Here is a 22,119-nt window from a genome sequence, read left to right on the forward strand (position 1 = left end):
GGTTCTGTGGCTCGTATGATGCTGCAGTAAGGGCGAAGACCAGTGGGCAAAATGATACTGATGTTCTGAAGATCGCGAATGACATCTACTTCAATAGATATAAGAAGAAGTTCAACCTTGATCATGCGTGGAGGGAGTTGCGCTATGACCAGAAATGGTGCTCTGTTTCAAGCTCTAAAGAAGTTGGAAGCTCAAAGAAGAGGAAGCTTGACGACGGTACACAATCAGAAACATCTCAAGCGACTGAAAGCAAGACGTCCGAGTGTCACACTCGTCCCCCGGGTGTGAAGGCAGCAAAGGCAGCTAAGGCACGTGGTAAGAAGCCTGAGGGGAAGGACCTCGATGGGTATCAGAAAATGTGGTCCATTAGGAAGGAGGACATGGCCATGAAAGAAAAGCTTTACAAGATGTCTCTGCTGGACAATCTTATTGCAAAAAAAGATACACTGTCCGAGAGTGAGGAAGGTCTAAAGGATAAGCTGATTGCGGAGTTGTACTCTGCTTGAGTTTAGGTTCCTTTGTCTGTTTGAGTCCAGGTTCTGTTTGAGTTCACTTTCTGTTTTATGTTATGTTTTATGTTTTTGTTTCATGTTTTTGTTTCATGTTTCTGTTTCATGTTGTATTTCATATGTTTGTTTCATGTTCTGTTATGACAATGTTAATGTTGATTAAATGTTATTATTTGTGACCACAACCACAAAGCTTATGACCACAACCACAAAGCTTATGACCACAACCATAAATCGATAACTTGATCATTAAGTTATTCAAGCTTATCAACATGTTTCATGTTCTCTTTTATGTTTCTGTGTTCATGTTCCTTAAATTAAAATTATTGATGCTAAATGAAATAATGTTTCTGATGCAGGTGACAGTTACAGGTTTGTGGATTGAGAAAGGTCACGGGCTGATGAGAGCAAAGGCAGAGAGCAAAGGCAGAGGAGTGTGTCACGGACTGATATATTGTGTTGTATTTGTCATGAGTGTGTCACGGGTTGTATGTCTATGAGTTTTGTTTTATTTGTATTATTTGTATGGGTGTGTCACGGGTTTGTGTTTCATTGTCTCACCAATTCAACATATATTGCATCAGACACAAACGAGTTCTCACCATTCTCATTTTTCTCCATTTTCTTTCAAAAATAATTGCTCAATCTCATCTTCACCACTTTCAGAAAAAAAAAAACTTATCATTTTATGGCATCTTCTTCTCATATAAATTTTCAAGGATCATTTGATGAAGAGTTCGATCAAGCATTTGATCAATATTTTGATCAAGCATTCGATCAATATTTCGATCAAACATTTGAGAATTTCGATCAAGAAGATGAAAGGATGCCAAGAGAAAAACGAGGTTTTATCGAAAGAAATCGTGAAGAGGGCCATATCCAGTTATGGAATGACTATTTCAGTGACACTCCAACATATCCTCAACATCTATTCAGACGACGATTTAGAATGAGCAAGCAATTGTTTATTTATATTGTTGATCGCCTCTCCAATGAAGTTGAATTCTTTCGTCAAAAGAGGGACGGTCTCGGAAGGCTTGGTCTCTCTACACTTCAAAAATGTACGGCAGCTATTCGTGTGTTGGCATATGGTTCTGCGTTTGATGCGGTCGACGAATACCTCAGGCTCGGTGGAAGCACTACTCGGTTATGTCTGCAAAATTTTGTGGAAGCAATAATAAATTTGTTCGGCGATGAGTACTTAAGAAGACCAACACCGGAAGATCTTCAACGTCTACTTCATGTTGGACAGCATCGTGGCTTTCCCGGGATGATAGGAAGCATCGATTGTATGCATTGGAAGTGGAAGAATTGTCCAACCGCTTGGAAAGGGGAATTTTCTCGTGGTTCGGATAAACCCACAGTCGTTTTAGAGGCGGTTGCTTCATATGATCTCTGGATATGGCATGCGTTTTTTGGACTTCCAGGTACCTTAAATGATATTAATGTCCTTGATCGTTCACCTGTTTTTGATGACATAATAAATGGTCAAGCCCCGCAAGTGAATTTCTCGGTCAATGGAAGAGTGTACCATTTGGCTTATTATCTAACCGATGGTATTTATCCAAAATGGGCAACTTTTATCCAATCTATTTCACTTCCACAAGGGCTAAAAGCAAGATTATTTGCGAAACGTCAAGAAGCTGCCCGAAAAGATGTCGAGCGTGCTTTCGGAGTTTTGCAAGCTCGATTTGCCATAATTAAAAATCCAGCACGTTCTTGGGATAAAGTCAAGATTGGAAAGATAATGAGAGCATGTATCATACTCCATAATATGATAGTAGAAGACGAACGAGATGAATCCACTACAAATTGGGAAGATAATGTGACCACGAATCAATTTGATGTTTCGGATTTCCAACAAGGAGAAGGCAACGGAAGTTCACATGTCAATCTCGGCTTTTCTCATATTGCCAACAGTATGGATGTGGAAAATGACATTCGTAATAGAAAAGTGCATCAAAAACTGAAAGCTGATTTGGTTGAACATCTATGGAATAAATTTGGTCGTGATGAAGACAACAACTGAGCTTCGATGCCTCTTTGAAATTATTATCGTTTATTTTTATAATCTTTATTTTTATGTTTTTATGTTAAAATCTATGTTTAAAATGTTATGTTTCATTCTGTTTTATTTAATAAATAAATTTAATATACTTAAAAAAATATGTTTAAAAACAAATTTAATATTTTTTATTGTTAAGCAATTTAATTAAGCAACTACCATTGCACTATTATAATTAGGTGTTTCTTAACTAAGTTGCTTATCTTAATTTTAATTGTTAAAAATTCATTAATGGCCCACTTAAGCAACACTTAAGGGTGTTAGCAATGCACATGCTCTTACACAGAAACTGACTTAATAATTGAGATAAAAATCAAAGGGCGCTTAGGAGGTGGGTAAGAAGAAAAAGAAGAAGTCACTTTCAAGTACTGTTAAACTTTGTCCTTTCCCATTTGGCTACTCACTCTCTTTTGCCTTTTGCCCATTGTGGAAACTTTGTTTTCGTTTTAACATTTTCTCATGAAGTTTCCGTTTTGGGATCCTTTACGAATTGCGTCATGCATTGCAGATCCAAAAATTAGTGGTTGGAGATTTGACTAAAAAGTTACTTCTCTGCTACGGAAATTACCAAAACTACCATTACATGTGTAGTAACATTAAACTATTTTTTATTTCTGTTAGCTTATACTTTTTTTTTGTGAAAGGGTTTGCTACTGTTAGCTTATACTTTTATTATACTTTGTGTTTGGGTATAAATCTTAATTAGTTAACTGACTGTACATATAAAAATAAAAGGAATACATATGAAGTTTGTTTTTACAAAATTATAGCACACACCACGTATGGGTTAAATGTATAAATTAAGGCATAGCACGACACTAGTTGTAAAGTGCTCGCGCCATTTATTCATTTGCCGCGCATAGCGCAGTAACCATTGTCGATGTTAAAATAGAATTAAACCTTGTATAACATTATTTGCACTCTCCAATTTGCAGAAGCAACTTATAGATGTATATATGTAAGGAAGGAGAATAACGAGAGGTGTGAGATTAGAAAATGGTGAGCTGAAACCACACGTTACACACGTAATTATAAAGAAAAGAGAAAAGTATGATTAAGCATATTCTTCACCATTAATCTCTCCTCTTTGTATCATTCAACCTTACTCATCTCATTTCCAGATCCCCAAGAACACAACTCAACAAAAAGGCTCTCTCTTCTCTTTTCTTTTTGTTAGTTCTCTCTATATATATGTATATATATTACCCACTAACTCACCAACACATGTTCTCTCGTCTCTTTCTAAATTCACACATCAAGAATCAAGAATAAACCATCCTTGAAATGAATCCTGTAATTGACTTTAATTAGGGTTTCAGCTTCTTGTTTTTTTTGTAGTTAATTAGAGATTTTCTTTAGTTGATCTAATTTTTTTTTTGACATATACAAATGAATCAGGAGGAAGAAGAAAGGGGAAATAAGAAAAAGAGGAGAGAGATGGGAAGAGGGAAGATAGAGATAAAGAAGATAGAGAATCGGACAGCGAGGCAAGTGACCTTTTCCAAGAGAAGAAGTGGTGTTATCAAGAAGGCTAATGAGCTCTCTGTTCTCTGCGATGCTCACATCGGTCTTATCGTCTTCTCTACCACTGGAAAGCTCTACCAGCACTGCACCGAGCCCCTCACGTTAGCTTCTTATTCTTCTCTATCTCTCTCTCTTTAAAATTAGGGTTTCATAGATCTATATTACACACATGTCTACATGTATGTATTGATCTTTTCTTACTTGGTTTGGTCAACTATATTGGTCTAATTTAAATGAGGATATGAGAGAGGTATACTCCTCGTGCTTGTGAACAGATGGTTTTCATCATTAGCTTCTGAAGTAGCAGGTATCCGTGAATATGTTTTATGATTTTAATTTGGCCCAAGAATTAAGAATCTTTCGGATGCTGTCTATTTATACTAGCAGTTTTTATTTTCTATTTATGAGTACATGCATGTATATGATCATTATTGGTATATTTGGGTCAAATTCTATATATTCTACACCTGCCGAACAAAGAGATCTGCAGAAATTTGACATTTCTTGTTCAACCTTTTTCATAAAAAGATCTCAGTTTCTGTTGTAGTATATTTTGTGTAATATTAGCATATATACATACATACCTATATACGTCTTATTATTCGGATTCGAGTACGATTAATTATAAAGCTGTGTTAATTAGAAGTTCTAGATCTGTCACAACCACATGTAGCCCTAGCTATAATATGTCCAAAAAAAACTTCTATGTATCCACAATATAACTAGATCCTTTTGTTTTTGTTTGTCAAAGTATATCTAAAGATTCTAATCTTGACTCTTGAGGACTAGATTCCTTATGATACTTGTGTTTTTCTCCAATTAATGACTTGACGCTGTGAGATTAAAGATACTAGTTTGATTATGTTTCATATATTACCAATGTTGAATAGGATGGCTCAGGTCATTGACCGATACTTGCAGACCAGCGGATTGCGACTCCCTGATCCTAATGACAACCGGGTATGTACACATACATGTTCATTTCGTTTTACCAACTCACAAAAAGGAAAATAGCATTTTCACAAAAATCAATTAATCATTTAATTTGGAGTTTTCGTGTGTATATATAGGAGGAATTCTGCCACGAGATAGAAGTACTAAGAAGAGAGACATGTAAGCTTCAGCTCCGTCTGCGTCTTTACCGTGGACATGACTTAGCCTCCATTCCTCCACACGAGCTCGATGGACTAGAGCAACAGCTCGAACATTCTGTACTTAAAGTTCGTGAGCGTAAGGTAACGTAATATATGCTCATATAGTCTTTTTTTTCTGTGCAACATATATGCTCATATAGTCATATATCAATATATTCTCTTAACACTATATTTGGTACAGTTTTGTTTAATCTCTCTTTTCTGTCTCTGATGTTACTATATTGAAGAATGAGTTGATGCAACAACAGATGGAGAATCTAAGCAGAAAGGTCGCTCTCTGATCACTCCCCTTAAAAAATTATATATTTCCTAATGATCTTTTTAATAATCAGTACCATGGTTTATGCATATGGTCAGAGGCGGATGCTAGAAGAAGACAACAACAATATGTACCGTTGGGTAAGTTTGATTGCTAGCTAGAAAATGCCAATTTGTTGGCAGCTTTCTGATTGAATGACGTTTTTTCTATCTATACCGTCGTTAACTATATTACAGCTTCATGAGCATCGTGCCGCGGTTGTGTTTCAGCAAGCGGGGATAGAGACTAAACAGGGGGAGTATCAACATTTTCTAGAGCAAGTTCAGTACTATAATGATCATCAGCAACAACCAAACAGTTTTCTTCAGCTTGCTACTCTTCCTTCCGAGATTGATCTTAATTACCATCTCCACCTTGCTCAGCCTAATCTTCAAAAGGATCCAATGGCAAACATTTGATTAATCCTCGACCAGATCTACTCTTTCTTTATTGAGACAAATAAATGAACAATGAAGTATCGTTTTCTGTCTTTTATTACCTGCTTTAATTTGCCAATGCCTTCTACTTTGTGTATGTTTGTGTTGACATGGAACCTTGTTTAAATTAATTGAGAAGATAATGGTAGTCTTGATTATATGATTAACTAGCCATCATAATTATTACAAAATTGCCAATAGAGATCAACTGTACGTAAACATAGATGTGTTCCATATCATGCATATGAAAATAATGAATGTTTATTAACATCAGAAATAGTCAAAAAGGCAAAGAGATTTTTGTTTGGAAACTTAACAATAAACAGATTCTTTTTTTTTTGTGTGGAAAGAGCATATATTTTGGGGCAAGTATACTCGTGATGCTGATGGTGGTGGTGATGATGCTTATATTTTTAGTTTAAAAGCTTGTTTGAGAAAATCAAAGATTAACGGTTTGTTAAGATGTAATTATTTTTAAACTACGACAATTATTGAAGAAAAATATTAGCAAAAAAATGCTCTAGGTGCAAGGTCATTAATTAATATATTATCGTCATGAACGATAAGTATAAAGAGAAGAAAATCTCGATGATGAGACAATCAACATAACAAGATCTTGCGTATCTGCCAAGTCTACTTACCAATCAATGACCTCACTGATTGTTTCCTTTGCAATCTTTTCAATAGTTACATGTAAACAACTTTAATCCAAAAGATTACCTTGATCCACAGAAATTGTGTTCACATTAGCTAAAATCACTACTAAAATCAAAAGTTTTTTTTGGCTTTGGTAAGAGTTTTATTAGATCAAGAACAAGTCTTATCCAGAATCAACCATTGCTTATAAATGCACATAACCGCCAGAGGACCGGGCTGGCCTACCTAACTTAAATTCTCCTGCCGGAGCGTGGACCACACGCGATATACCCACCGGAGGTCAGGAGCGTGAAGTCCACTACGTAGTAACAAAAATGAAAGAAAGAAAAAAACAGAGGAGATGAGCTGTGAGAGAGACCCCACCAACCATGTGGCCTGTTTCATGTCTCCACCAGCTCCTGCTTCTCAATCATTTGCTTCCCTTCCTCTTCCTCCTCCGAATGTGTTTCAGTGAGTCATACTAAACCACCACTCTCTCTTCCTTATTCTTCCAAGAACCATGTCTAATAACACCAACGGAGTTATGATCTCAAACAGAGATATACTCGAACGTCAGAGACAACAACAGCAACAGCAACCGTCAGAGGGAGCTCTCGTTGTGAAGAAACCTCTAGCGAAAGATCGACACACCAAAGTTGACGGAAGAGGGAGGAGGATACGTATGCCAATCATATGCGCAGCTCGTGTTTTCCAGCTAACAAGAGAGCTCGGCCACAAATCCGACGGCCAAACCATCGAATGGCTCCTCCGTCAAGCTGAGCCTTCCATCATAGCCGCGACAGGAACCGGCACTACGCCGGCAAGCTTCTCCACCACCTCAACATGCACTATGTCGGCCTCGTCTCTAGATCACAAACCTTTACTAGGTTCCTCACCGTTTATACTCGGGAAACGCTTGAGAGCCAACGAGGATTCCGGAGGTGCTATACCTGCTGGGTTTTGGGCAGCTCCGGCGAGGCCAGAGTTAGGGCAGGTTTGGAGCTTCGCCGCTGGATCTCAACAAGTGATGTTGTTACAACAACAAAAACAACAAGAAGCTGCACTTTCTGTTCACCAGCACCGACAGCAACAAGGTGCAATGGGTGAAGCTTCGGCAGCTAGAGTTGGTAATTATCTTCAGGTTCCGGGTCATCTTAACTTGCTAGCTTCTTTGTCTGGTGGAGCTCCAGGGTCGGGTCGGAGAGAGGGAGACACACGTTGATGATGAAGTTGAGCTCCTTTTTACTTTGGTGCATATATATTTCTGTGTCTCTATATATGTTTGTGTTTTAGTATCTAGATTGGTTCCAAGAGTGATGTAAGAGTATCGTTAGTGTTGAAGTTAAAACTAGGGTTAGGGTTTAAGAATCTTGTCTTAAAGGTTTGTTTCATGAAGTTTTTGTTTTTGTGGGAGATCAAGATTTACTACTGTTTATTGTCGTTGCTAATTGTGTAATGTGTTACAACAAATGTGGTTAGAAAATTGCTTAAGCTGTCACCTTTGTTTTTAATAAAATGATTCTGTACAGACTTCTTCTTTTAAAAAAAATTAACCTTTATTCATCTTTTTCTTCTCTGTATATGTTTGGTTTATCATTTACAGATAGACAAAAGAATTGTACGTGAGTGTGATTGTTTAGCTGAAAACGAATTAGATGTATTGTGCTTCGCGTCTATATTTGAATGAGAGGACAGAGGAATAAGTACACAAGGACAAATGATGCAGCGTCATCACTACTTTCCTTTTCCGCTTTAACGTTGGTTTTTTTACGTTTTCATTAAGCATTAGTTTTTATGTTTTCTTTAGAGATAAGTATTAAGACTTAAGGATAAGTGTTCGGTCATAATCCATAAGGACTTAGGACTTCTCATCATTGTATATATAGTGATCTCTTGGCTTGTAAGAGACACACGATTATTGATTTATAAAACAGAGCTTTCGCTTTAAACTTTTGATCACGGCTAGTTCATTAGTTGAACTCAACGGATTTAAGTTCATAGGTTCTTTTGGGGATTCTCAGACTAAACAATTGATCCTATATCTATCGGTTACTATCCTTGACTCTATCAACAAACCAGCTGTGTCTTTTGTCTGAACTCTTCAACTTGTATTGCCTTCTTGTTTGATAAAAATTTATGTCATGTGTTTATGGACTTTTGGTTTACTCTTGAAAGTTAAAACCATAATGCGACATAATCATTTCTAAATAACATGCTTATAAGTTAGCTGTATAAAAAATAGGCTTACAAGCTCTTACAAAATGAAGAAAAATAGTTAGAATGTGATTAGCTTTTCAAATTGTATGTGGCGGATCCATAATCATCATTTCTAATTTTAACCATGTGTTTATATGAGTTCAAGATAAGTACCCTTGAACATGAGTTCAAACTAACTACATTCAGTTGATTGGCATAAAAATGACTATTATAATGTAGTTTTGGTGAAGGACAGACACAAGGTTATCTGCTGAGTATGTATCGAAATTAATAATTTATCTATCACAATTACATTTTGACGAATACTATCAAAGTGATCAGATGGGTTTCTGTTGACAAAACCAAAGAATTTGATAGACTAATTACTTAGGTCGCACTAACTAATCAAAGAATCAAATAAATTTTGCCATAAAGAAGAATCTACTAATGGAAATATCCCAAGTAAAAGTTGGTGTTTCTGTTTCTTAATTAAGTAATAGAGTAATTAATACTCTGTTGAAGTATAATATAATGCAAAATAAGTATAGGTGTGGGATCTTAAGTTCTTAAGTAATCAACTCGTAACAAAACACCCGTACATTTTATTGTCGAATCGTGTAAATGACCCAACCCTCAATAAACTGTTATGGTCCAATCCGTTTCCACCAAAAACAATTTCCACATGTTGGCACATTAATAATACATAATATTAACGTTCATTTGTATATACAATGCATTCTGGACCGACACACACGTAAGTAACTAAATAGCCTCTCAATCACCTCCCTCTACTATACCGTATTAAATGTTACCAAAAGTTCAGAACTAACCTCATTATAGAGATGTCTTGGCAAACTATGGGTTAAAACTTACGAGTCTTTTTAGTTTTTATGAATTATTTTAATTGTTCTTTTAATTGAACTTGTAGGGAGCCCAAAAAAAAAGAATGAGCCGGAATATGTTTTAATGCAATCTCACACATTAAAGAGATGAACTTATCCTTTGAGGAAAAAAGAAAAAAGAGTACGATTGTTTTTTTCTTTTTTTTCCGTCAAGTTTTTAATTAATAAAAACAGGCCAAGCCCAGTACAACATCCGAAACCTAAGAACTATTACAATGGACAAAAACCCAAAAACCCAGCGGGCAAAAACAACTACACTAACTGGCCCAACGGCCCAACCCAAATAAACCACACAGACACCACGCATCACCTCGTGCTCGCAACCCCGCCACGCGTAGGCTCTCTGACCACACGCTAGGCGCGTCACCCGCTCCTCTCCTCGAGATCTGAAACATCACATCACCGTTCACAGAATCGATGCTTGCCGTAGACTTCGCGGCGACCACCGTTTCGCCGGATCTCAACAAGAGTGGAGCGCTTGTATCTCTCATCTTCGTCTATTCTTCCCCGGAGAGTTTCACCGGAACCATACTGCGCTCACCTAGAGGAAAAAACTAGACACCAAACACCAACTTTAAAACAACCCGCCGTCGCTTTTTTCATCGGATAAAGCCATAAGACCATCAAGCTCTCAACCGAACGCGACGCCAACATAACCACCGCGAACTTAACAGAAAACCCTAAAACTTCCACCATAGCCGTCGCCAAAACGCAAGGACCGTTTGACACGGAAATCAAGAGCCGACCGTTCGTCCTAGTCGGAAAGGCGCAACGACGGAGACTTTAGCCGGCCGTCCATCGAAAGGAAGTGCGACGCCGGAATCAAAGATAAAAACAAGAAGCAAAAGAGAAAAACTATACTAGATCGAAGAGAAAACAAGAGAAAGCAACAGAAAAACACAGAGACCGGATCGACGGTGGCTGTGGGAGCCCATCCGGGAGCCTACCCATCGGCCGGAGATTATAACTCACGGTGGAGGAAACTAGAGAGAAGGCAGAGAGAAAACCGAGAGAGAAGTTTGATACGTTTCTATGGTTAGTGTCATTCTTGTAGTGTGATTTTTTAGTACGATTGTTTTTGGTCGAATATGTTTTTATTTCTACTTAACTTCAATAATAGTTTACCTCGCGGTTAAATTGAAACCATAACGAACTACGGCGCCAAAATAAACCATACCAAATGGACTTAATACGGGCTTAATGGGCCAGGCTTCGTCTCATCAAACGAGTGAAGAGAGGCAAACGCCATGATGTGTGTGAGAAAGAGGAATCAAATGAAATTTAAATTGTATTCCGTTTTTGTTGTTAGAAAAAGAGTCTATATCCTCTCCGTTTATGTGTTCTTGGTGTTTCATCAACTGTGATATGCACCAAGTGCTTCTTAAATCGACTTGAAACCATCCCTTTATAATCAATTCACAAGTTTTTCTTATTGCACAAAAATGACATGAAGTATCAGTATCAATGAAGATGTTGCATGCCCAAGGTCAACATGCAGAAATTAGATAAAACATATATATTATTTGTGATGATGGTGGAACAATCTTAAACACAGTTTTTTTTCTTCTCTTGTAGTTAGTTGACGAAGCATCCAGTTTGGTCTAGGATTGTTGTGGAGACATGAAATCTCCATATAGAAACAGAGGAAGGAGAAGTAAGTCAACTCAGATGAGTCCCAACTCCCAAGAGTTTCTCCTCTTAGGGATTGAGTTCGTTCGACTCACACAAAGTGTGTTTAACTTTGACGCCAGTCTAGCAATTTTAATACTGATGAGAGAGGTGGAAGAAGATAAGCATCAGAACTAGGAAGAAAGGCAACAAGTCCCTGTCTTCATCTGAAAGTCGTTGACTTTGGTTGGTGGAGTGTCTTTTACTGACCAAACAAAACTAACCGCCACTGAAAGTGATCAATGATAAGACACATTTCCTTGTACCAAACGTTTAAAATTCCTGAATTGCCCATCCACCTAAGGAGAAATGAGTATCTTTGCGTCATCTTCACAAAACCTTTGTTGCTTTCCTGTAACCACACGATTCCTATGGCTCATCTAACAATACCCCTTTAACTGCAATAGAGAAAGAAAAGAAGAGAGGGAGAGAGATTTGTTAGATCGTACTGAAGTTTTGTCTTTTGTATCCGTGATCATGGCTTCGGTCTGCGTTAACGATGCGTTAAACGACGACGAGCTGAGATGGGTATTGTCCAAGCTAGACAGAGACAAGGACAAGGAAGTGTTTGGTCTCGTCTGCAAGAGGTGGCTTCATCTGCAGAGTACGGACCGGAAGAAGCTGGCGGCACGTGCCGGTCCTCACATGCTCGGCCGTCTCGCCTTCAGGTTCACTCATATCGTCGAGTTGGACTTCTCTCAGTCAGTCTCCAGGTCGTTTTATCCAGGTGTCACAGATTCTGACCTCACTGTCATAGCCGAGGGATTCAAGTGCCTCAGAGATCTCAATCTGCACAACTGTAAAGGTTCTCTTCTGCCTTGAATTGAATGAACTAAAGTACATGTGTTAGATTTGAGTTCTTCTTTAGCTCATTATATTGTTATGGTCATGGATGTTTCTTTAGTACTAGATGTTTTGTCTGAATATCATAGGGTCTGTAGTTATCCTATTTGTTTTCACAACTAGACCTTTCTATTAAGAAATCAGATAAAGCTTATATATGTTGTCATGATGGTGGAAGACTAGGCCTGCAAGTTTGGGTTAATATTCGGTCGGTTAATTCGGTTAGTTTGGTTTGGCATAAATTTCGCCGAATTAAACCTATTTTTTAGTTCGGTTCGATTTTTGGTTAGTGCAGTTTCAAAAATTTCTACCAAGTGAACTCGGTTAAATTGGGGTTTAAATTGGTTTAAAAAAATAATCGGTTAATAGGTTCAGAATTTTAGTTAAGATCAGTATAGTTTTTCAGAAAAAATAGAAAACTAAACTAACCGAAAACCAAATATTTCTAATTGCTGAATCGAACCGAAAATCAAACTTTTTGGTTCAGTTCGGTACGTTAATAACCGCAGTCCTAGGTGGAACAATCTTAAACACAGAGATTTCTTACATTTGCATCTTTCTGTGTAATGATTTTTACTTCTTGGAACAGGTATTACAGATACTGGATTAGCCTCAGTTGGAAGGTGTCTTTCTTTACTGCAGTTTCTTGATGTATCATACTGCAAAAAGCTCTCAGACAAAGGTGTATCAGCTGTTTCACAAGGCTGCCATGACCTAAGGGCATTGCATCTATCTGGTTGTCGTTACATTACCAACAAGTCTCTAAAATCACTCTCTGAGAGATGCCGTGACTTGGAAGCTCTCGGGCTTCAAGGCTGCACCAATATCACTGATTCAGGCCTTGCGAGTCTTGTGAAGGGATGCAGAAAGATAAAAATGTTGGATATCAATAAATGCAGCAATGTAGGAGATGCTGGAGTGTCCTGTGTAGCCAAAGCTTGTGCATATTCACTCAAGACGCTCAAGTTGCTGGACTGTTACAAAGTTGGGAACCAATCTATAACGTCTCTTGCTCAGTTTTGCAAGAGTCTAGAGATTCTGATCATCGGTGGATGCAGAGACATCTCTGATGAATCTATGATATTACTGGTAGATTCTTGCAAAGACAGTCTCAAGAACCTGAGGATGGATTGGTGCTTGAACATATCCGACTCTTCCCTTACTTGTATTCTTAAGCAGTGCAAGAACTTGGAGGCTCTTGATATTGGTTGCTGTGAAGAGCTTACAGACCATGCTTTCCTGGATTTGGGGGGTGGTGATGTTTTGGGTTTGAAGGTCTTGAAGGTGAGTAACTGTCCGAAGATCACAGTGAAAGGGATAGGCAAGCTTTTGGAGAAATGTAACTCCCTTGAGTACCTAGATGTAAGGTCTCTTCCACATGTGACAGAGGTAAGATGTAGTGAGGCTGGCCTCGAGTTCCCTAAATGTTGTAAAGTTAACTTCTCTGGAAGTTTAACCGAACCAGATGTTCTGCTGGGATACTCTGGTGTGCCCTAAACCCTTAATGATCTCTCTCTTTCTCTCTGTGTGTCTTGTGTATGAGTGTCATCATGGCTTATGTACTCATTTCATTTCTTTTGTGATGTACTGGTGCAAAAGAGAAATATGAATCAAGAAAAACATATGAGATCAAGCTAAATATTTCAATATCTTGCTCTTGTCAACAATGGATAACAAAAGGGTTAAAAGCTAAAATAAAAAGAGTTTGTACAATATCGTCTGACTTTTCTAGGCTCTCTCCTAATTAGAAATAGAAATAAAATATTTCCTCTTCAGCCTTAGGCTTGTTATTGCTCCAAGCTCATAGAAAGCGCTTGCTGAAGACAGTTGAAAGCTTTCTTGTTGTTCAAGAAACCCATGAACCAGAACTCAAAGCCATCTACAGTGACTACTTCTAGGTATTTCTGAGATGGCTTCTTCGTGTCTACACTCTGGTTCACTCCATTGATCTTGGACAATGGGATTGACACTTTGTAGTGAACCCTGGTTAGATCTCCCTGAGGTGAAGACACTTTGATCGATCTTTCGCTGCAGAAAGCAATCTTCTTTGATGAGATGAAGAGTAAGCCTGCGATGGGACCTGCGGTTGTGGATAGGTAACACTGGTACACCTTGAAGAGTTTCTCTTCATCGTAGACTTTGAAGAGCCGTTTGTAAATTTTCTCTAAGCCTCCCATTTGAAGGATCTTAGCTCCTAAGGATAGCTTTCTCTTGACTGTTTCAGTCAACTTGGGCCCTAACTTGCTCTGATCTCTCGTTCCGTTTGTGAAGCTATCGGTTTTCTTCTTTCTAAGGATTGATTTTTTCTTCATTTGTTCAGATTTTTTGGAAGAAGTTGGGATTTGGAGCTTGTTGATGGAAGCTAGGTCAGACAAGTAATCTGATGGAGCAGTCTTGGCTGCTGGAAGTGCAAGAACTTGTCTGTGGAGTGTGCTCATTGTCATTTTGCAGGATTGAGTAGTGATCTTGATCTTGAGAGAGGGAGAGAGAGAGATTGTGAGATATGGTGATGATGAAACCGTGTGGTGGGAAGGTTATTTAAAGGGAAAGACAAAGAGACAAGAGGCAGTTAAAATATATCTCTGAATCGTTGAGACTTGACCTTTGTGGTAATGGATGAGTCATGGATGGGTCATCAAGACACACATAAAGCCACTTTCTTGGAGGTAAAGCCTTTACCGTAAAGGCAATGAGAAGATCAAGCATATCCTCTATTTTTCCTTTATTGTTTTCAAAACAAATCAATTATATAGTTAAAGGAGACATAGGTTTGCAGTTTCTAAATCTATCTAAGACCCACAACTGGTAAAGTAATCTCAAGAACGTATGAAATGTTAGATTTTGTTTTTGTTTTTTTCCAAATAACAGAACATATATATAAATACAATTTCATGGATTATCTTCCAATGTCTCGAGACATTTATAAGTTTCTAGTTAATATATTGAAATTTGCCATGCAAATTGATTGTCCATATGATTTTAGAATGTCGAAAAAGTGAAAAAAGAAAAAAAAAGTTAAAGAAGGAAAGATGATCCATGCAATGACGTTAGTCTCCGATAAGCTTTTTTACCTACAAGTTGGCAAAATAGAAAACTTTTTTGCTTTTCTTTTCCTTTTTTTAGCCTGATTTTATTTTTTCGCATATATCTACATATGGAGAGGAGATAATATATGTTTCCTAATTAACTGGAACATTAAAAATCAAATATTACGTAACACTTTTTGAATAGGTGAGAGCAAATTGAGCCATGCAGAAGCGGCCGTCGTGGCTTTGGACCTTTCTGCGTTGGCATTGCTACTTTCTGATGCCTTTATTTCTTTATTGTCATGCTACGATCAGAAAGATCGGTTTAGATAAATCTGTAAATAAAGAAGCAAAAACAATACTTAAATAAAACACAAAAAGAAGATCCATTTAAATTGGATCCCACCATATAATATACATGTTACTTCATCAATTCGTCAGTCAACCGGGCTTCGTAGCCTGATGGTAATGGAACCTCGGCTGAGGTGCCCGCCACCCAGCTTCGAAACCCGGCCACAGCGATTTAACATCCTTACAATGATTTGTTAAGTCATTGAATGATTTGGCAGTTGTTATTAAGACTAAATTCAAAGAAAGAATATAATATGTCACAATGACATTTAAGAAGCATAGATGTAATTTTATTTGAAGTAGGTTTTTGCCAAACCCTGAATTATATTCATTTTTTTGTGCACCGAATTGTATTCAATAAAATGTTGTATATGTTTGTAATACTCCGATTTTCTAAAATAATATAATAAATAATAATCTCATAAAAGTCTCTATTTATTAATTCTCAAAAGTCAAACTCAAAACCATAATCCAATAATAGCATAAATAAAATAAATCCCGGAAAATATCGATAAAAGCATAAAACCGAAGTCTGAAAATAAGAATAAAACTCCCAAAGCACCAATCCGAAAGCAATCACTCCTGCTCGGCTACCTCACCTGAAAGGGGGAAAAAGAGGGTGAGTAACAGGGAAGTCACTCAGTGAGGTATGGGATGCTAATCCACAAACCACTGACTTAAGTAAACAGAACTCCCGCTATGGAAGTTTAGCTCTAACATGAACAAGCAAGACGCCTAAAGCATCACACACAACAAACACTGCGCTGATAGTGCATAGATATACCACACACTCCGCATCTCCGCATATGGATATACATATGTGGCGTCGCTAGTACAGTCTGTCTCTGTACCCCCGCCCTCGATCGCTGCGTCAGATGCAAACGTCTCTGCACCACGCACCACACAAATTGCGTCGCTAGCCCAGACGTCTCTGAGCCCCCGCCCCTCCACAGTGGCGTCGCTAGTCCAGGCATCCCTGAACCCCCGCCCTCGCACATAGTCCCTACTATAACTATGTATATACATATATATATCTCATATCTCATCATCACACAATCCAATCAATGGTTGAATCCTCTAGACCACTAATTCCGGTTTGCAATAAATAAACTAACTACCAAGCAAGGACTCAAGCAGACACATTTCATGTTTCGAAGTCTAAACCTACCATAGAAGGAATTCTACACTGGTACGTAATTTATGGAGTAGACCCTCACCTTTGCCACGGGTTCTAAAGATAACCTGAGAAAACACATAATGAACATTGACGACTTTGAAACAGCAACTCCGGAACTCTCTGAAGATAAATGAATGTGATGATTCTGGCAGAACTGAACTCTAAAAACAACGGATGAATATCTCGAGAACTGACCGTTAACTTTTCAATCCGTACGGTCAGAATGTAGTCCTAGATGTCCTCTGTCCATGGACACTATTTGATTAACCAAATTAACTTCTCCTCCAGGCTGGTCGCAAACGAAGACTGCAGTAATACCTCTCGCGAAAACAAACACAACTTTCAGAAAATTACTCTAAATGACAATCCGCTTCTTGGAGACGATAGATAAAAGAGTGAACTACTTACTAACAAATTTCCAGATTGAAATCTTTCATTTAGGTCGGCCGTTTGGCCTTTATGCTGAGACTGGTCGGAACTGTATCTGCATCACTAAAGCTTCAGCTTATCCTTGGCCAAGAAGCAAAGTCGATAACTTTCCAACCGTGCCTTGGTTTTACGATCGGGAAGATGATAAGGAAAGCTGACAACGAGATCTTTCTGATGATATCTCGCTCGTTTGCTGGTTCTTCTAGATCAACGGGAAAACACCGATGAAATTGACTATCGGCGGATCCGATCTACAACGAGTAGCCCCAAAGAAATGTCCATAACTATTAGATGAAAAATCCAAATGATGATCCGCTTTCTGATAAACATAGATCTATGAGTGTAGAACATAACCTCAAAAGTTGGATTCGAAATACTCAGTTTTGATCGATCGTTCTTCACTTCTCCATAAACGTGTCTAATGAGCTTTAATCTCTCTTCTCAAATGGTGTGAGGGCTCCTCTTTCATGGTGGCTGGAGATGGAGAAGAAGATGGCTTAGAGAAGGTTGAATCTCCACTGACGGCACATAGCTTTAGGTTTTTAGGAGACTTATACTTAACAATTTAATATATAAGTAATTGGTTTATTGTCTTGGCCCAAATTTTAAATCAAACCGAATATCAATTTCGGTTTAAAGAATTCGGGTCGTTACAATGTTAGTATGTATTTTGGGGTAAAGGATATGCAATTAATGTAGCCATGATTGGTTAATAGTATTTACCCATGGTAACATCCTACTCTAATGTTCTGACAAATAGTTGAGAACTTCATATTTTATACGATTTCTCAATCAGATTTTTTTTTGCATCACCCATTTATTTTGTAGAGATCATGGAATTTCTTTGACTCAATATATAAAACCATATTATATGTACCGTCACAACCCATTCAATTTGAAGCTTTATAGTAGTGTTCATCATCTTCGGGGTCCATGTCCTTACTCGGATAAGATACTTTGACTTACAGCATCATTATTGCACAAACCCACTTGGGTTTCTAATTTTTTTTCTTTTATCCGAATTAAAAAATAAAATAAAATAAAATAAAATAAAGTTGAACCAACCGCAGACCGTCACGTGTCGTAGGGTCCGCAATCAGTAAAAAGAAACTGTTCTTTTATTCACGATTTTGCGTGGAATTTGTTTGTGTTTTGTGGGGTTCACCTTCCCTTTTTGTCTTAAAAATCTCCAAGAGAAACCGCATTATTAATGCTCTTATAATATACGAGCAATTCAATATCAATATGTATGTCGGCACGTAATTATGAGTAAAAAGTATTATTCGGTGGGGATTAGGAAATGGTCATCGATTGGTCAAAGAAAAGTTAAAAACAAATAAAAGGGAGCGAAAAAAGAAGACGGGTCACTTTCAAATATGTAATTAAATAGTTTATCCTGAATCGTTAACATTTTCTGACGTGTGTGTGATCAAATTGAACATTAACACAATGTCTATAAAAATAAAAGGTAAATGTGACGTGAGAAACGATTTGCCTTAGCCTAAAAGAAATATTTGGTCATCGGAGGATTCCCTGCTTTTCTCTGCATGTAAATGGGGTTGGCCTTGCCATGCACTCTCTCTTGTGCATTTTCATTTCCACGTAGGTTTTGTTCAGCACTAGATCTTTGAAGACTCTGATTCTCTATGTAAATACAATGAAGCAAAATGTGTGTTATCCTAAATCTTTTGTTATGATCAATGAACCTCTTTGATTTGCTTTTTGTTAAAATGGAAGAAGCTTCCTCGTTTCTTAAGCCCCATTGTTGGTTTATTTGTCTTAGGGGGAAGATCGATGTTCCTGTACATCTCAAAAGATTTTAAAATGCTTGGAGATCCAGATTATTATATGGTCTTATATACCCATTTCATTATATTTTCTTTGGGCATGTTATGGTTCAAAATAGAACTGTGAAATAAGGAAAACAGATGAGATCAGCTATATAATATATTCAATCTTTTGCTCTTGTCAACAATGGATAACAAAAGGGTTAAAGCTAAAAAATCGCATATCTTCCTTGCGCATCGGAGGGAGTCGAAGGTTTTCCAGAGCTTTAATGGTCTGGTTTGCTACAAGAAGCTACTGAGGGTCTAAATTGCTTATTTCAATTTATGCTTTCATAAACTCAAAATCAAAGCCACACTTGTTGTAAAAATGTTTTTTTTATTTGAATAAATTTATCATTCTTTCAAAAAAAAAATAGTTTGTACAATATTGTCCGACTTTTCTAGGCTATTTCCTTGTTATTGCTCCAAGCTCATAGAAAGCGCTTGCTGAAGACAGTTGAAAGCTTTCTTGTCACTCAAGAAAACCATGAACCAGAACTCAAAGCCATCCACAGTGACTACTTCTAGGTACTTATGAGATGGCTTCTTCGTGTCTACACTCTGGTTCACTCCATTGACTTGGACAATGGAATTGACACTTTGTAGTGAACCCTAGTTAGATCTCCCTGAGGAGAAGCCACTTCGATCGATCTCTCGCTGCAGAAAGCAATCTTCTTTGATGAGATGAAGAGTAAGCCTGCGATGGGATGGGACCTGCGGTTGTGGATAGGTAACAGTACATACTTCCTCATCAGCACCGTTGTTGCTCTCAAGTGACTTGTTATATTCAGCCTTTAGCTCAGCAGCTTTATCCAAATAAACTTTCTTCTCCTAAACAATCAAAGAACACAACTAGAGTAAGACCATTTATAAGGAAAAAAAAAAGGAAATTGAAAATAAAAAGAGGAAAGGAAATTGAAAATAAAAAGAGGAAAAAAAAGAAAAAAAAAGGAAATTGGAAATAAAAAAGGGAAATGGAAAAAAGAAAAAAGGAAAGATGATTCTTTTATAAATAAGGGGATCTCTTCTCCCTCAAAACACACGAAAACTGCTGAACAACGGCTCTAGACAAAATCACTGATTAGAATGAATATGATGGAAGAGGAGGAGCGACGGAAGAGCCTACCAGTGTGGGGGCACAAAGAAGAATTTCAACACGTACTTAAAGAAAACAAGATCGTGATACTGTTCGGTGAGAGAGGGTGTGGCAAATCTACGCAGATACCACAGTTACTGCTGGAAGCACTGAAGCTGGAAGACCCTAACTATTGGTTTATAATGATTTGTATATACCGATTGTACCGGTTTAGTGGTTTAGTTTGATTAGAATTGGTTAACATCAAATGTATAGCTGACTATATATACTTGTACATTATCCATTTTATCAAATAAGAAAGATATTTTGATATTACTCTTCTTCTTCTTCCTCAAGTAAGCTCATCGTAATATGGTATCAGAGCATTTTTGAGCTCGATTTCGTCGTGTTTTCTTCACGATCTCTCTTGCTCGAGCTCCGATTACGATTTCCTAAGCTTCGATGGTGTCGTTGAAGAAGTTTCCTTGTCGATCGAATCGCCTTGCAGCTCGCACCGCTCCCTTAGCTTCTCCGGCAGATGCAGGCCCGGATCTACAAGCTTCGAGAGCTCTTGTTGGTGTTGATCTCAATGACTCGATCCATTCTCCGTACTTTATGCATACTTCTGATCATCCCGGTTTGATTCTCATCTCTATCAAACTTGATGGTTCAAACTTTGATGATTGGGAGGCTGCGATGAAGATTGCTCTTGACTCGAAGAACAAGATCGGCTTCGTAGATGGCTCGTTACCTCGCCCTCTCGACTCAGATCTGAACTTCCGAATATGGTCACGATGCAACAGTCTCGTTAAATCATGGATCCTCAACTCGGTATCCACTCAAATCTATCGCAGTATCCTTCGCTTAAATGATGCAACTGATGTGTGGAATGACTTGCATAGTAGATTTCATATGACTAATCTGCCTAGGACTTACAATCTTACCCAAGAAATCCAGGATCTACGTCAAGGCTCTTTGTCACTCTCGGATTACTTCATAAAGCTCAAAACATTGTGGAGTAGTTTAGAGAGTTGTGAAGAAGCTGATGATCCATGTACTTGTGGGAAAGCTGCTCGGCTATATCAAAAGACTGAGCGTGCTAAGATTGTTAAGTTTTTGGCTGGTCTTAATGAATCGTATGCAGTGATTAGGCGTCAGATCATCATGAAGAAGACACTGCCTTCACTCACTGAAGTCTACAACATCTTGGACCAAGATGACAGTCAGAAGAGCTTTGCTGTAGCTACTCCGGCTGCGTTCCAAGTATCTGAGACTCCAGCTTCTCAGCCTCCTCCTTCCAGTGTTTGCTATGTTTAGACTGGTGCTCATAAAGGCAAACCTATCTGTTCATTTTGCAACAGAGTTGGACACATTGCGGAGCGTTGTTACAAGAAGCACGGCTTTCCACCGGGTTACTCACCAAAAGGCAAAGCAACTGAGAAGTTTCAGAAACCTCCATCTGCTACTCCCTCAGCCAACATGTCCTCTAAACCTGAAGCGAAGCCTGCACCTCTTGATAATCTGATTGGAAATCTCACCAAGGATCAAATACAGCAGTTTATTGCTCTGTTTAGCTCACAACTGTAGAGCAACAACAGCAACAACATCACGTCTGGTCAAAGCGATGCCTCTACTTCTCAAAACACTAATGAGATATCTGGTATCAACTTTTCTCAGTCTACGTTTTGTTTCATTGGTATTCTCACTGTTTCAAAGAATAGCCTGTGTAATGATTCTTGGATTCTAGACTCTGGAGCAACCCATCATGTGTCTCATGATAAAGATATTTTTGTGTCTCTTGACACAAATATCACTAGCTCTGTCAATCTACCAAACGGATCTTTAATCAAGATCAGTGGAGTTGGTAGTATCAAGCTAAATGAATACATTACTCTACGGAATGTCTTATTCATCCCGGAGTTTCGTCTAAACCTCATCAGTATAAGCTCAATGACGACTGATCTTGGTTCTAGAGTGATGTTTGATCCCTCTTCTTGTGAAAT

The 22,119-nt window shown here is 38.0% G+C and overlaps 6 protein-coding genes and 1 long non-coding RNA gene across 9 annotated transcripts in view; 5 read left to right on the forward strand and 2 right to left on the reverse strand.

Moving 5' to 3' along the window:
* LOC130495560 (glutathione S-transferase T3-like) overlaps positions 1–506 on the forward strand; it is a 2,458-nt gene extending 1,952 nt beyond the window's left edge. The window contains exon 2 of the mRNA XM_056986973.1: positions 28–506. Coding sequence (XP_056842953.1) covers positions 28–506 — 479 coding nt within the window. The remainder of the gene's footprint in view (positions 1–27) is intronic.
* Positions 507–1,458: 952 nt separating this feature from the next.
* Positions 1,459–2,538, forward strand: LOC108843303 (uncharacterized). Its single transcript, XM_018616473.2, has one exon. The coding sequence runs from the start codon at positions 1,459–1,461 to the stop codon at positions 2,536–2,538; it is 1,080 nt and encodes a 359-aa protein (XP_018471975.2).
* A 1,410-nt stretch (positions 2,539–3,948) lies between these two features.
* LOC108810228 (protein TRANSPARENT TESTA 16-like) lies at positions 3,949–6,145 on the forward strand. Of its 2 annotated transcripts, none has more exons than XM_018582359.2 (6): positions 3,949–4,199; positions 4,989–5,058; positions 5,169–5,333; positions 5,480–5,521; positions 5,610–5,651; positions 5,748–6,145. In XM_018582359.2, the coding sequence occupies exons 1-6, from the start codon at positions 3,964–3,966 to the stop codon at positions 5,967–5,969; spliced, it is 777 nt and encodes a 258-aa protein (XP_018437861.2). In that variant the 5' UTR covers positions 3,949–3,963; the 3' UTR covers positions 5,970–6,145. The 2 variants fall into 2 exon arrangements, with proteins under 2 accessions (XP_018437861.2, XP_018437862.2); XM_018582360.2 differs by having other exon boundaries at positions 5,781–6,145.
* A 677-nt stretch (positions 6,146–6,822) lies between these two features.
* Positions 6,823–8,153, forward strand: LOC130496373 (transcription factor TCP7-like). Its single transcript, XM_056988395.1, has one exon. The coding sequence runs from the start codon at positions 7,144–7,146 to the stop codon at positions 7,843–7,845; it is 702 nt and encodes a 233-aa protein (XP_056844375.1). The 5' UTR covers positions 6,823–7,143; the 3' UTR covers positions 7,846–8,153.
* A 3,541-nt stretch (positions 8,154–11,694) lies between these two features.
* Positions 11,695–13,873, forward strand: LOC108806756 (F-box/LRR-repeat protein 4). Its single transcript, XM_018578944.2, has 2 exons — positions 11,695–12,194; positions 12,822–13,873. The coding sequence occupies exons 1-2, from the start codon at positions 11,867–11,869 to the stop codon at positions 13,727–13,729; spliced, it is 1,236 nt and encodes a 411-aa protein (XP_018434446.1). The 5' UTR covers positions 11,695–11,866; the 3' UTR covers positions 13,730–13,873.
* On the reverse strand, positions 13,857–14,819 carry LOC108806757 (putative GEM-like protein 8). Its single transcript, XM_018578945.2, has one exon. The coding sequence runs from the start codon at positions 14,674–14,676 to the stop codon at positions 14,020–14,022; it is 657 nt and encodes a 218-aa protein (XP_018434447.1). The 5' UTR covers positions 14,677–14,819; the 3' UTR covers positions 13,857–14,019.
* A 1,146-nt stretch (positions 14,820–15,965) lies between these two features.
* Positions 15,966–17,737, reverse strand: LOC108811000 (uncharacterized). 2 transcript variants are annotated; one of them, XR_001943213.2, is made up of 5 exons: positions 17,570–17,737; positions 17,195–17,466; positions 16,982–17,104; positions 16,827–16,906; positions 15,966–16,208 (listed from the first exon to the last, which is right to left on the reverse strand). It is a non-coding gene; the product is annotated as an uncharacterized LOC108811000 (long non-coding RNA). The 2 variants fall into 2 exon arrangements; XR_008935245.1 differs by having other exon boundaries at positions 16,982–17,466.
* Between the last annotated feature and the right edge of the window lie 4,382 nt (positions 17,738–22,119).

This window comes from Raphanus sativus, chromosome 6 (genome assembly GCF_000801105.2).
Source record: "Raphanus sativus cultivar WK10039 chromosome 6, ASM80110v3, whole genome shotgun sequence".
Lineage (NCBI taxonomy): Eukaryota > Viridiplantae > Streptophyta > Magnoliopsida > Brassicales > Brassicaceae > Raphanus > Raphanus sativus.